Source organism: Peromyscus californicus, unplaced genomic scaffold (genome assembly GCF_007827085.1).
Source record: "Peromyscus californicus insignis strain IS unplaced genomic scaffold, ASM782708v3 Scaffold_19__1_contigs__length_69161282, whole genome shotgun sequence".
Classification (NCBI taxonomy): Eukaryota; Metazoa; Chordata; class Mammalia; order Rodentia; family Cricetidae; genus Peromyscus; species Peromyscus californicus.
In genome coordinates, this window is record NW_026294491.1 from 2,062,451 (window position 1) to 2,076,729 (window position 14,279).

At 52.4% G+C, this 14,279-nt stretch overlaps 1 protein-coding gene across 1 annotated transcript; it reads right to left on the reverse strand.

The window, feature by feature from the left end:
* Positions 1 to 12,745: 12,745 nt before the first annotated feature.
* On the reverse strand, positions 12,746 to 13,997 carry Psors1c2 (psoriasis susceptibility 1 candidate 2). Its single transcript, XM_052743829.1, has 2 exons — positions 13,861 to 13,997; positions 12,746 to 13,310 (listed from the first exon to the last, which is right to left on the reverse strand). The coding sequence occupies exons 1-2, from the start codon at positions 13,913 to 13,915 to the stop codon at positions 12,958 to 12,960; spliced, it is 408 nt and encodes a 135-aa protein (XP_052599789.1). The 5' UTR covers positions 13,916 to 13,997; the 3' UTR covers positions 12,746 to 12,957.
* Positions 13,998 to 14,279: the final 282 nt, after the last annotated feature.

Genomic DNA, 14,279 nt, shown 5'->3' on the forward strand with positions numbered 1-14,279 from the left:
TGTGCACGGCGTGGCCTCCTGACTGACAGAAGCTCATGGACACCGGGACCTTTATGCCGGGGCTGGACATTCTCTGGGCAGGAGTCACTGTGGGGAGGAGAGGAGGTGGGGTGGAGGGGGAGGCTGCCTCAGGGAGGTTGGTGTGGCAGGAGAGGCTGAAGCAATCGGGTATCACATGTGCCTACTCAGCAGCAGCGGTGGCCGCAGGAGACCTGAGGCCACTGGGCACTAGCCCCTACCGAGGCTGGCCTTCCCTAGTTCCTCCTTGCCTAATCTAGAACCAGGCGCTCTGCCCTGGTGGGGCCACCCCCTCGAGGGTGGCCGCTCTCACCCAGGGACTCAGTCACCCAGCTCTTCCCTCCCTGGCCTGCCAAGTCTCATCCTCCCAGTGTCCCTCCACTGGAAGAAAAGTGGACATTTCAGCTTTCCCTCCTGATCCCAAGAAGCACCCCGCCCCTGCTCACCCCCAATTCACCCCACCACGCAGCTTGCTGGGGCTCACATTGTAACCCTATCTGCCTGTTTCCTTGCGATTCCAGCACTGAGCATTCTCCTCCTGCTTCAGATCTGAAGATCCGCCCCCACTGTGGATTCCCTTAGAGCCACTGCCCCGAGCACCAGCCTGCCACGGGCCTGATAAAGTGTCCCGTTCCAAGCAAGCCTTTTTCTCCCCTCTCAGAAATGACATCCATACACTGAAAACCTGAGGGTTCCTTTCTGGGGGGTCTTGGGGCAGCTGATGGGAGGCGGGAGGGGCCATGGTTACCAGAGCTTGGACTAGGGAGAGGCCTGGGTTGGGACCCCTGTCATAGCTGGGCCTCAGTGACTCACAGGCCATTCACAGTCCCTATCCCATGGTAGTGACCCAGACTCAGGAGGATGAGCAAGAGGCCAATGAGGCTAATTGGGAAGGTGGTGGCCAGGCTGCCCATTACCGACTCCTGGGCCTGGATGGACAAACAGAAAGTATCAGAGGTTTGTGCCTGAGTAGGACAAGAAGGGCCAAACCAGCTCCTGAGTCCCTGAAGGAAGGAGGGTCAGAACCCTGGGACCCAGCGGGAGGGAGGTGGTTTCTCCAGCACTAATGTCCCTCCCTTCTGCTGCAGCCCAGGCCCCACCCCAGCCGATTGCTCACTGGGATTGTGGGAGTATCAGTATCGGAGGAAGGCCCTCAGTGAGTTTGCCCTCACTTGGTCCCTCCTCCCCTCACCCAAATTCCTTCCAGATGTCCCTTTCTTCACAAGGGTATCTCTGTCCCTCCAGCCCTGGGGTTGGTCCCTCCCTTTCTCCCTGCCCTGCCCTGAGTTCTGGCCCGTGGCCTGTGTTCTCCCAGCTCTCTCCATGGCACACAGGCCACAAGAGCTTAAAATGGGATTGGCATAACCCACTGAGTCTTTTGTTTTATTTAAGTTTAAGTCTGGACAACCACGTGCAGCTGCAGGCTGCCATCTAGTCCTTCACTTCCTGCTGGTGCCTAGAGGAGGGCCTGGGAAGGGACAAAGGTCCAGGGAGCCCTGCAGTGACCGGAACACAAGCCTGAGATGGGCAGTGGACAGTGACCGCCAAAACCACGGTGGCTTTAGAACTGAGATGACGGGGCTTTAAATCCCGCCTAATCCCGGGGCTTCGAGCGATTTACCAAGCCTCTCTAAGCTTAGATTTCTTTCTTCACCTGTAGAGTGGGAGAAGGGTGGGTAGGGGGGCACACGCTGGGCTGTGGGTCAGGTGTGACCTAGCATGAGTTCCGTCTCTTTCTACTGGGACTATTTCTGTAAATTTCTGCTTTGTTTTAATTATGTGTATGTGTGTTCTGCCCACGTGTGTGCAAGTGCAACCCCTGCATGTAGTTCCTGAAGAGGCCAGAAGAGGGCATTGGATCCCCTGGAACCCGAGTTAATAGATGTTTGTCAGCCTCCAGGGAAGGTGCTGGGAATCAAACCCAGGTCCTCTGGAAGACAGTTAGCTGTCTTAACTACTGAGACCTCTCTAGCTCCCTGGGATTATTTTTAAATATTACCTGCTTTCAAAGGTTTGTAAAGATCAAACAGGAAATTATCAGAAAGAGTAAATTAAATGGGACCAGGGTGTGGTCCCCTGCAGGGTGGCTCTCACCTATGAATTCCCTTTGGAAAGGCAAGCCAGACATTCACCCCAAGTCCTCACCCCCAAGACAGGAATACTGGAACCTGTGGTGACTCCCCAACCCCTCCCTAGACTCTCAGGCCCCAGCTAGGACCTGGGGAAGGAGTGGGGCCGAGGCAGCAGGAACAAGGCAGGGAAAGGAGTCTTTGTGGTCTGAGAATGTGGGCATCCCCAGATGGGTGGGGAGAAAACAGAGCGCTTTCCAGTATCAGAGCAGGCATCCTCTGTCCATCTGTCTGTCTTGTTTTCTTCTTCACATTCCTTCCTGCTGCTGTCAGACCTTGGCCAAGACAGCCAGGCTGGAGGAGGCACAGTCTCTCTTGGCCTCCTGCCAGCTTCCAGACACCCACACGGTCACGTTCCTCACCTGGCCTCTCTCCTCCTGTCTTCTCGGTCCACCCTCTTCCCATCCCCCACTGCCCTGCCCACATCTGGGACCTAGAAGCTCCAGTCAGCTCTCTGTGCTCTTACTGTCTGTTCCCCCTTACCCAGTTTCCCTCCCTACTGTGTCCATTGCCCACGGGCCTGAAATTAATGCATGAAAGGGGCTGGAGAAATGACTCAGTGGTTAAAAGCACTGGCTGCTCTTCTAGAGGACCTCGGTTCGATTCCCAGCACCGACATGGAGTCTCACAACTGTCTATAACTCCAGTTCCAGGGCATCCGCTCACTTCTGGCTTCTTTGGGGGCACCCACATGGTGCAGTAATATACACATATAGGCAAAATACCAATACACATTAAATAAATATTGTTTAAATAGTAATAATGCATCTGGAAATTCCAGAAATAAGCAATTTGTTACTTGTAAATAACTTTCAATGTATTATATTGTTATAACTGTCCTGCTTTACTGTTTATCTCTTACTGGGTCTAATTCATGACTTAAACGTCATAGTCTATGTATACAAGATGCATCACAACCCAGGCAGGATTTGGTGCTACCTCAGGCATCCTGAGGCTCTTAGGTTGTACCGCTGCCATGTCTCTCAGGGTCACCGATAACCTTTCCTGTCAACTCAGACAGTGAAACCTTAAAGCTGGGGCTCAGGAGTGGAGGAGACAAGGGAAGCTGGTGAGTTGGCTAGGCTGAGTGTCTGCCCAGCCCAGGGTTACCTCTGGAGGCTGCTCACGTGGCTGTAGAAGATCTGGGCTCTATGTTGGAGAGTGAGTGCCCAGGGCAATACATTGATAGGGTGAGAACTGTGGGTGATAGGCAGCAACCCCCGCCCCCAAAGGAAATCCAAGTTCAAAGGATGAGCCTTTGGCAGGTAGAAAGTCCAGGTCACAAGAATAGGAGAACTCCGAGGCCAGCCAGTTTCTCTACTACACAGAGAAACCCTGTCTCAAACAAACAAAAAGAATGAGAGAACTCTATTCATCCCAGCAGCCCAGACTGCACAGCCTTAGGGAGATGTGGATGGGAGGAACGGAACCGCCAAGAGGAGGCCGAGGTGAGACAGCCCCTTCACGGGCCCTGCACTGCCACCGGAGCAGAAATTCTAGAATAAAAATTCCATTGGGGGGGGGGGGGTCTTAGTCAGCCTGGGGCTCAGGCTGTGGAGAAGGAAACGGAGTGGATGAAGAGAAAAGGCTGGGGGGGCCTTATCTGTGTAAGGTTTACCTGAGGCCGCCCAGATAGGAGGGCTCCTCCTTCCCTCCCCCTCCCTCTTCTGTCCCCTCTTTCTCCATCACCCATCTGCCCAGGTGGACTCCTCTCTAGTCACATACCTTCCTCTCCCTCGAGTCGAAGGTGACACTCCTGGCCCGCTCCCACTGGGCATGTCCTCTGAGCGGTTTTTCCTGTAGTGCGGATGGGTGACCCTGAGTCACCCACAGTCTTGACCTGGTGGCTCTCAGGACTAAACGCAGAGGGACAGGATTTATCTGCATGCAGAGTCCCTATCAGACTAGGCCCTCTGTGACAGGAAAATGACTCCTAGGTCCTCATCTCTTCTCAGCCTCCCTCCTGGGAGCACTCTGCCCTGTGACTGACAGCCAGTATGCTTCACTCTCTCCGCACACAGACCCTGCAACACGTTGTCTAGGCTTCTAAACAGGAAACATTTTTCCCTTGGACCTCAGACTCGGTGACGGTGAGTGACATGTGTGTGTTCCTGAGTTCCCAGCATTCAGCCTTGGGAGGCACATGGTGATGTGTGTGTGTGTGTGTGTGTGTGTGTGTGTGTGTGTGTGTGTTATATACATGTTCATGTAGGTGTGTTCATATACATGCACATGGAAGCCAGAGGTCTACATTGAGTCAATCGCCATCCACCTTTAAAAAAAAATTTATTTATTTATTTATTTGAGCCAAGGTCTCTCAGTTGCCTGGAGCTCACTAATTGGCCAGACTGGCTGGATCCACCTGTCTACACTTCCTCAGCTCTTGGATTATAGGCTTTTATGTAGATGCTGCGGATTCAGACACAGGTCCTTGTGTTTGCCCAGCAAGCATTTTGTTGACTGGGCATCTCCCCAGCCCAGTCGTTGGTGATGTGTTTTTGGAGTGTGGGTTGTGTCCAAGCCACACTGCCTCTTGCTGCTTCCTCAAGAGTACACGGAGCCTCTGTTACACCTCCCTTCCCTTCCTGCCACAGGAGAAGTCCCCGAGGTGCTGAGGAGGACCCCCCCTGCTGTGGTGGAGAGCAGAGAGCAGGGACCCAGGCCTAGCCACCGATTCCCTGCTGGCTCTCCGTCTGTGCCACCCTCATTCCTCCCAGATGACTGACTTCCTTAAGCCACTCTTATCCCTAAGGATTATATTATTTCCCCCAAGGAATGCAACATGCATGTCTCTATTGACACACAGCAATGCTCACGTGGCTGTGATGAGGAAATGCGGGCTTTCCCCTGGACCATGAACTAGTCAGAGGCTGGGCTGAGGTAGGGCAGTGCCCACTACTGTAAACCCCCAGGGGCTCTGGTGAGTGCCCCCTCCCTGAGTAACATGTTGCCCCTGGTTGGGAGTCACACTCCAAGGGCGCCTGTGCTCCTCCCTCAGAAGGTTCTGTGGTGTGAGCTGTTGTCATATCTACCCTGCTTCTGCTCCTCAGCCCCTACCACCTCTGTTTCCTCCAAGACTGCCTTTGTGAGCACAGCCTGGAGAACCTCCATTTCTCACACTGCCCACACCTATGCTTTCCTTTGCCCACTCACCCCTCTAGGGGACTCAGGGAGCACAGTGAGGATTGGGTCAGAGCCAGGCGCGTCTTGAAGTCTGGAAGAGAAAGAATTGGCGAGTGGGGGCCCCACACACCAGGCTACCTGCACCCGGACTCTTGTCCCCTCACACTACTCTCTGAAGGACAGTCATGCTCCCAGAGCTCAGTACATGGCCCCATTTAAGTGACATCTAATTTAGCCACCACTCCTACCCTGTGAGGAGACACAGAAAGAGGGTGTGATCAGCTCTCGGGATACAAAATATTTTTCTCTTGTCTGCTTTGTGGAACAAGTACCAGGGAAGCCTGCGCTCATTGCCTGCCAATTAGCATGCCTGTTAAACAGTCATTCTTCCACTGTGCCCATTAATGCTTATTATTGGTCACCCAGAATCGGAGCGCCAATGCCCTCCCCAGCCAGAGCAGACACACAAGAGGGGCTGGAGGGCAGGAGGGAGGGAGGGTCACAGCACAGTCTGCACGTGGTTTCATGGCCTCCAGGGAGGCTGAGAGGACTGGTACCGAGAGGGGCTTGTATGGCATCCCTGTGGGCCATCCCGGGACTCTCAGCTCTTCTGGACAGTTCTCCCTGGGTCTGGTAGGTCAGCTAGCACACCAGGTGTGCAGTAAGGGGGGAAACTGTTGTTGGAGGGACCGCACTCAGGGCTGCACAACAACCTCCCGTCAGGGAACAAAGCCCGTCCCTGGCCGTTGCAGTATCCAATCACCCTCACCGTCAGGTCCCCAGAGAACTGTCAGGGAACAAAGCCCGTCCCTGGCCATTGCAGTATCCAATCACCCTCACCGTCAGGTCCCCAGATTCTCTGTGGCTCCAGGAGATGGAGAATTTCCCCTCTGGAGTCACAAACCTAAGTTCAAAACATCAGCACGATGCCCACTCCCCGACCTGGAACTTCACCCTGAATCACTGACCTGTGCTGTGCTACACAGAGCTACTGCCTCTCCCAGATGCTCCCATGGTGCCTTGCTCCCTCAGGCCAGTCTGGTTTTGTCACCTGCCAGCACCTCAGATGGGTCTTCCATGACTTTTCTACTTAAAAATATGTCAAGACTTGGGAGATGGCTCAACCCAAGTTCAATCCCAGCACTGCTACAGGGAGACAGGAGGTAGGGAGGGAGAATCATCCAGAAGCTTGTCAGCTAGACAGCCTAGAGTGTGCTGCCATGGCAGAAACAAGAGAGACCACGCCTCAACAAGGTGAAAGGAGAGAACGTTCTCCTGAAAGGTACCTTCTGACCTCCACACACGTTCTGTGGCACACACATAATAAATGATCGTGAAAGTGTGTCCTAGCCACCACATTCCCACCGAATCTGAACTGCAGAACTATCTCGCTGCTCTGTGTGTGTGTGTGTGTGTGTCTGTCTGTCTGTCTGTCTGTCTCTCTGACTCTCTCTGTCTCTCCTCTGTGTGTGTGTGTGTCTGTCTGTTTCTGTCTCTCTGTCTCTGTCTCCTCTGTGTGTGTGTCTGTCTGTCTGTGTGTGTCTGTCTGTCTGTTTCTGTCTCTCTGTCTCTGTCTCCTCTGTGTATCTGTGTGTGTGTGCTCATATGTGCAACTGAACTTCATAGCATCTACCACTACATGATGTCCTGTCACAAATACCTTTATGCATCTGTTTGTAGTCACATACCCCACTAGGAGAGCAGGGCCACTCTCAAGCCCCTAACCATTGTCGCCAACTTTAGGGTTGACTTCTGAAGGAATTGAAGTAATGGGTGAGAGTAAGAAATAGTCTGGAAAGATGGCTCAGTGGTTAGATCCCTCGGTGTCCAAGTGTGAGGACCTGGGCTCAGATCCTGTTGTGAACACAGATTCTGTTGTGAACACACACACACACACACACACACACACACACACACACACGCAACACGTGCGCACACACACACACACACACACACACACACACACACACACACACGCACACACGAAAAATGGAAGAGGAAATAAAAAGAATAACTGTGAAGCCGAGTAGTCTGCTTCAGGATTTTCCTGAAGTCTCCAGTTTCTCTGACCTCACTTCGGCTGCCTGGCTCACTCAGAGGGGTCACCTTGGTGGCCCAGAGGACTCCCCCTGTGCTGCTGACAACCGCCCAGAACAAAGGAGAGCTCCCTAGAAAAACACGGGTTAAGAAACTCTAGGCTGCCCTCTGGTGGCAGGAGAAGTGAGGGTTCTCAGAGAAACCTGGTCTGGGTGGGGTGCAGGCTGTAATCCCAGCACTTCCCAGGTGGAGTCAGGAAGATCAGAAGTTCTCATCATATAGCAACTTCAAGTCCAACCTGAGCTATGTAAGACGGAGTCTCAGAACACAAAATAAAAAGCTACATGTGGTAGCTGAAGCAGGATTGGCCACAAGTTCAAGGCCAGCCTGGGCTACAAATCAAGAGACTGCCAAAACAAAAATAAAACTTTAAACCAGGTATTGTGGTACGCACCTTTAATACCAACACTCAGGAGGCAGAGGCAGGTGGATCTCTGAGTTTAAGGCTAGCCTGGGCTACAGAGTATGTTTCAGGCCATGCAGGGCTACATAGTGAAATCCTGTCTCAAAATAAATAAACAAATAAATGAGCAAGTGAGTGCTATGTTGTATATTTGCAGGCTCTAGATCCAGCTACTTGGGGACTGAGTGAGGCTGGACTATCTTTTGTTTGTTTGTTTGTTTGTTTGTTTTGTTTTGTTTTGTTTTGTTTGAGACAAGATCTGTGCAGTCCTGGCTGTCCTGGAACTCACTCTGTAGACCAGGCTGGCCTTGAACTCACAGAGATCCACCTGCCTCCGCCTCCCAAGTATTGGGATTAAAGGCGTGTGCCACCACTGCCACAGACTGGTGGCTGGAGTGTCCTTTGATCCTGGGGTTTTGAGACCACCCTAGGCAACAGAGCAGAACCTTCCCTTAACAACAACAATCACAAATAGGAGGAAGCCTGGGGTGGGCCTCAGTGGGTAGAGTGCTCTGCGTTCAAGGCCTAGTACCAGGGGTGGTAGTGTGCACACACACAGCTGTGACCCCAGCATCAGGAGGTGGAGGCAAGAGAATCAGGCCTTTGAAGGTATCTTAGCTATGTGGGAATTCAAAGACGGCCTGGGACCAAATGAGACCCTGTCTCAAACTATAAATATCATAAGCATCATAATGGGTGAGGCGTAAGGCGTAGCTCAAGGGTAGCGCACTTAACTAGTGTGACCCGTGTATGAGGTCCTGAGAACCGTCCCCCAGACCTTAAAAAAAGTAAGAAAAGAACAAATAGGGACAAAACAGTATCAGTAAGAGAGGCTGAGCTCAGGGCAAAGCAAGTCTATAGGCAGGAGAATTTGAGACAGTGCTGGCAGACGCTTGGGGTTCCTCTCTAACTTAACTGGAATACGTCTTATGGCCACCATGATTGATGTGTTTATTTTTTTCCCTAGACACAGAGCTCCTTGAGGGCAGGGAGGACAGAAACTGCTTCCTGGGTCTGTCACTGCACCCGCACCCCACATGACAGAGTCTCAGTAAATGCTGAATGTGTAGAAACAGGAAGAAATGAGTGGTTAGAGTTCCCTGCCTGAGATCTCCAAAGCAGGATGACACCATCTCTCCTCACCGTTCGAGGAGGACGCTCTCCCGCCTGGAGTCTGTACTGATGCTTCCTGGGGCGCCCCGCTCCCATTATGAGATTACCCGGTGAACCTATCGAGCTCTTTTCCGTCCTTGGCCAAGCATTTATTGACTCTCATGCACACCTCGCTATTGTTATGCAAACTTGCCGTTCGGTTTCATCATTTAATTCCATGACTCCCTATTGACACAAGAGTCCATGTGCCCACTGCACGCACTCTCTGGTGAGACCAGGTATACAGGGAGGAAGTGACAGAGACCAGCACAATGGCTCTTCCTGTGTGGAGGACTCCTAACCACCCAGTCTCCTCCCAGCTAGTAAAACATACCATGTGTCAATGCAAATACAGCCTATTAATAGGAACTGAAACCCCCAGTTACCTCATCCCACTCGTCCACCGTCCACCTGCTGCATCCAGCTGAGAATGGGTTGGAGCCAGGCAGCCCTGCGCGGCCTTGACTTCCACACTGGTGTGTCATGGGCAGGTGAGTTATCTCTCATTGCTCAATGTAGTTGTCCTGTTCCCCCCCAACACGCTTCTTCCCTCCCTCCCTTCCTTCCTCTCTCCCTCCCTCCCTCCCTTCCTTCCTTCCTTCCTTCCTTCCTTCCTTCCTTCCTTCCTCTCTCCCTTCCTTCCTTCCTCTCTCCCTCCCTCCCTCCCTCCCTCCCTTCCTTCCTTCCTTCCTTCCTTCCTGCTTTCCTTTTCCTTGAGACAGGATCTCACTACATTGCCCAGGCTGGTATCAAACCTTCAGTCCTGCTCCCTCAGGCTCCCAAGTGGCTACAGACATGCACCACCTACACCTGGCTTCAGCGCAGTATCCTAACCTCTGAAATGGGGCTAAGAACTTGCTTTGTTGAACAACTCTTGGCTAAGTATTACAGAACAGAAAAAGGATACAAAGCCAGAAAGCTTCAGCCTGCCTCAGGAACCCCATTCTTTTGTTTTGTTTTGTTTTGTTTTGATTTGATTTTCAAGATAGGGTTTTTCTGTGTAAAATTCCTGGCTGGCTGGCCTGGAACTCATTTTGTAGACTGGGCTGGAATGGAGCTCACAGAGATCCACCTGCCTCTGCCTCCCGAGTGCTGGATTAAAGACGTGCACCACCACTGCCCGGCTTCGAACCCCATACTGAGTAGAGAAGGAAAGACATAGAAACCAGCATAACCAGCATCAAAGTCAGAGACATCAAGAGCCCTCACTCCTTAACTGGGCCACACCGGGCCTGAGGGACTGTTCCATTCCTTTAATCCCCCTCCCTTATAAGAGGTTAGCATTGGTTTTTATTTCCCCAATGGGCTGAGAATGTCCCTCAGTGAAAAATCTCCCCTGGAAAGTCTGAGGGGCAGGGAAGGTTGGCACACTGTAATCTCAGTATTTGTAAAACCTGGAGTTCCAGGACAGCCTGGGCTACAGGAGCCCTTGCTTAAAAAAATTAATTGAAAGGAAAAAAAAAAAAAAAAAAAAAGGTTGAGGAGGAGGCTAGGAATGTAACTCCGATGGTAGATACGCTTGTCTGACATACGCAAAGCCCTGGGCTAGAAACCTAGGATATAACTGGGCATGGTGGTGACCACCTGTGACCCTAACGCTCAGGAGATGGAAGAGACTCCAAAATTCAAACAGGAAAAACAGGCAGGGTATATTGACACACGCCTTTAGTCCCAGCCCTCAGCAGGCAGAGACAGATAGATCTCTGTGAGTGTGAGGCCAGCCTGGTCTACATAGCAGTTCCAGGCCAGCCTGGGCTATGTAGAAGGAACTTGTCTTCAAAAAAAAAAAAAAAAAGAATTCAAAGAGAATGAATAAACAGAGATGGGAGAGAAGGAAGAAGGGGGAAAAGAGGGGAGAGAGGAGCGGAGTGGGGAGGGGAGAGCAGAGACCTTGACTCTGGCCCCAAGGCCTTCCCTAATATCCTCAGCCTATCCAACAGTGTCTGTCTGTCAGGTACAAAGCCAGGCCAGCTACCATTTCAATCCACTTTTGCCATTTGTTGGTGAATTCAGCTACTTGTAAGATATGAATTATGGGGCTAGAGAGATGGCTCAGTGGTTAAGAGCACTGGCTGCTCTTCCAGAGAACCTAAGTTTGATTTCCAGCACCTGTATGGTGGCTCACAATCCTCTTTAACTTCAGTTCCAGGGGTCTCGTGCCTTTTTTTTGTTTTAAACCTCTGGGTTACCAGGCACGTACAGGGTATGCATACAGACAGACAGACAGACAGATAAAACAGCTATACATTGATACATACACATAAAAATAAATAAATCTTTTATTTTTTTAAGCATGCACTAAGGATTCAGGACAGCTCAGAGACTGGGTTGTGGGCCAGGTGCTCCCAAATGGATGTAGTTTAATATTCAAAACTAGAGTGGTTAGTGCAACATCAACCAGGGTTTGAGTTCCCTAGCTGTCTCCTGCATGCTCTTCAGGAGTCACTGCCCTCCTCCAGGCCCTACCCCTTTCTCTCGCCCAGGACGGTGTCTCCTGGGCCCTGCCAGGACAGCAGTCGGCAGCAGCGTCAGGTGAGGGCACAGAACACGGAGCAGCTTCTTTGTCTGCACTGCCTGCCTGAGGCTCCGGGTTGAGCTTTGGGGACCCTCCGGCTCCGGCCCACACTTGCTCCAGGTCCTGCCGTGGCTGTGACTCCCTCACTGTGACTCCCCTGAACCCACGGTGTTCCTGCCAGGACGTGGCTTTGGCACTCACATAGCCGGTGGGTTGTGGGCGTCATTATTGTCAGTTAGTAATCCTGTCCCTTCTGGCTCCACGTTCCTGCTGCTGGAAGCAGGTTTATAATCCTTTTTGTTTTAATTTTTTTTTTTTTTTTTTTTTTTTTTTAAATTTTTTTTTTTTTTTTTTTTTTTAAATTTTTTTTTTTTTGATTTATTTATTAATTATGTATACAGTGTTCTGCCTGCATGTATGCCTGCAGGCCAGAAGGGGGGACCTGATCTCATTATAGATGGTTGGAGCCACCATGTGGTTGCTGGGAATTGAACTCAGGACACACTGGAAAAGCAGCCTGTGCTCTTAACCTCTGAGCCATCTCTCCAGCCCTAATTTTTTTTTTTTTTTGAGACAGAAAAGCACAACCCAGAACCACCTGCCCAGAGTGGCAAAGCCCACAATGGACTGAACCCTCCCACAACAATCATTAATCACGAAAATGGGCCGGGCAGTGGTGGTGCATGCCTTTAATCCCAGTACTTGGGAGGTAGAGGCAAGCGTATCTCTATGAGTTCTAGGCCAGCCTGGTCTACAAAGTGAGTTCCAGGACAGCCAGGGAAACCCTGTCTCCGAGGGGGAAAAAAAAAGAGGAAGACAAAGAAGAAGCAACCTAGATTCAGAAGTACAGAAGAAAAGGCGGCTTGTATTTTCTTATTGGAAGCACCATCCTGGTCAACTGTCATTTCCCAGATAAGGCCACCAGGAGGCAGTAGGGAGCACAGTGCTCAGGCCCTCCCTGGAGGTTGAGGTCTAGACGCCTGGGAAGAGGAAGCAGGAACAGGTTGGATGAGGTAGGAGTGTGCTTTACTTTACTCTGACCAAGAAAGGTAGAGGGGCTGAACATGGACCTCAAGGTGAAGGGGGGAGCGGGTAGGGGCTGAACATGGACCTCAAGGTGTGTGTGTGGGCGGGTAGGGGCTGAACATGGACCTCAAGGTGAAGGGGGGGGGGGTAGGGGCTGAACATGGACCTCAAGGTGAAGGAGGGGTTAGGGGCTGAACATGGACCTCAAGGTGAGGGGGGGTTAGGGGCTGAGCCTGGACCTCAAGGTGAAGGGGGGGAGCGGGTAGGGGCTGAACCTGGACCTCAAGGTGAGGGGGGGTTAGGGGCTGAACCTGGACCTCAAGGTGAGGGGGATGGGGGTTGCAGAACATAGACACCTGAACACAATCCAACCAGAGCCTTAGGTAGCGAGCTAAGCAATTAGGAAAAATTGAGATTCTAAGGGGGCAGCAGAGGAAAGAGGTGGGCTTGGGTGTGTTCTGAGGACGCTCACCCAAGTTCCCTGGGGCTCCTCCCTATCTGTACTCTTCCTGGGGTGGGTCAAGGTCTGGCTCCTCCTGAGATCCATGGTCCATCTCAGGGGCAGGTGGCCAGGGGTTTTCTGGGGGCTGGGTTCCTGCTGGCCAGGGGTCATCAGGCAGAGGAGGTTGAGGGGGATTGGTGCTAGGGGGCTCTGGGGGCCAGACACCAGCATCAGGTAGGTCTCTCCAGGGACGGTTGGGGCCTGGGGGTGGAGGTTCATCAAACAGAGGAGGGACCCCTGGCCAGGGGTCCCCAGGAATTGGGGGGCCCAGGGGCAATGCCGAGGAGTCCTCCTCTTCTTGGGCTTCTGTGGGTCTGGGAGAGGGGTCCCCACTGCCTGAGATGCCTGTAGAAGAGGAAGGAGAGAGATGGAGTCACAGACCACTCCTCACCCAGCTTCAGACCCAAAGGCTGAGCCCCCCTTAGAGCAGCACAGCCTGAGCTGGCCCTAGAACCAACCTCCCCAAAGTGCTCCCACGGATTTCCCAAGTACTGAAGCCATCTTCACATGATGTGAAAGCCTAGGCTCATCGGGACCACCCACGTGATCAAGCCTCCAAATGGCTCTGTCCAACCTAGGTCGAGATACCCCACTGGAACTGCCCCCAAAGTGGTCTTGGCCCCACATGGCACTCAGGCCTCATCTCTGTTATAACCAGTCCTCAACACAGACCCCAGTTCCAGTGACTCCACACACCCAAGCTCCTGTCACATCCCTCCACCTGACCTAGCGACATAGTGAGAACCGAGGGGCCCCGCCTTCCTCGCTGGACACCCCCCGGAATTCCTCTGCTCCTTGCATTCCATTTGCTCCTTCGATCCTGGGGGTCCCCTCCCTAAGGGTGAGTTGTTTTGACTCCATCACCCTAGATGTGCTCCTAGCCTCTCCAACTCACCTCCAGCACACAGGCAAAGGACCAGGAGCCCCAGCAGCTTCCAGTTGAGCATCATGGCTGTCTGCTGACCCCCAGGGTAGGGTGCTCTGAGTCTAAGTGCTTGAGAACCCAAGAGGCTTTATAGTGGAGGTAAAGGAGGTGACCAGCCTGTGGGGAGGGGCCAGCCCAGTGACGTGAGGAATCCCCATCAGAGCTCAACTGGTCAGACCCGTTTACAAAGAACCTGCTGGTAACTTCTCTTCAGTCCCCCAGCCCAGGTCCCATCAGCCAGGTCTCCCTATCAGTGACCCAGACCCCAGGAGGCCCCACCCAGTTTTCACACCCCCTCCATCCACACCCTGCACCCCTCAGTACCCGCCTGTCACCTCCATAATCACAGGGAAGGCCACCTTTCATCCCTGATAGTTACTGGAAGCCAC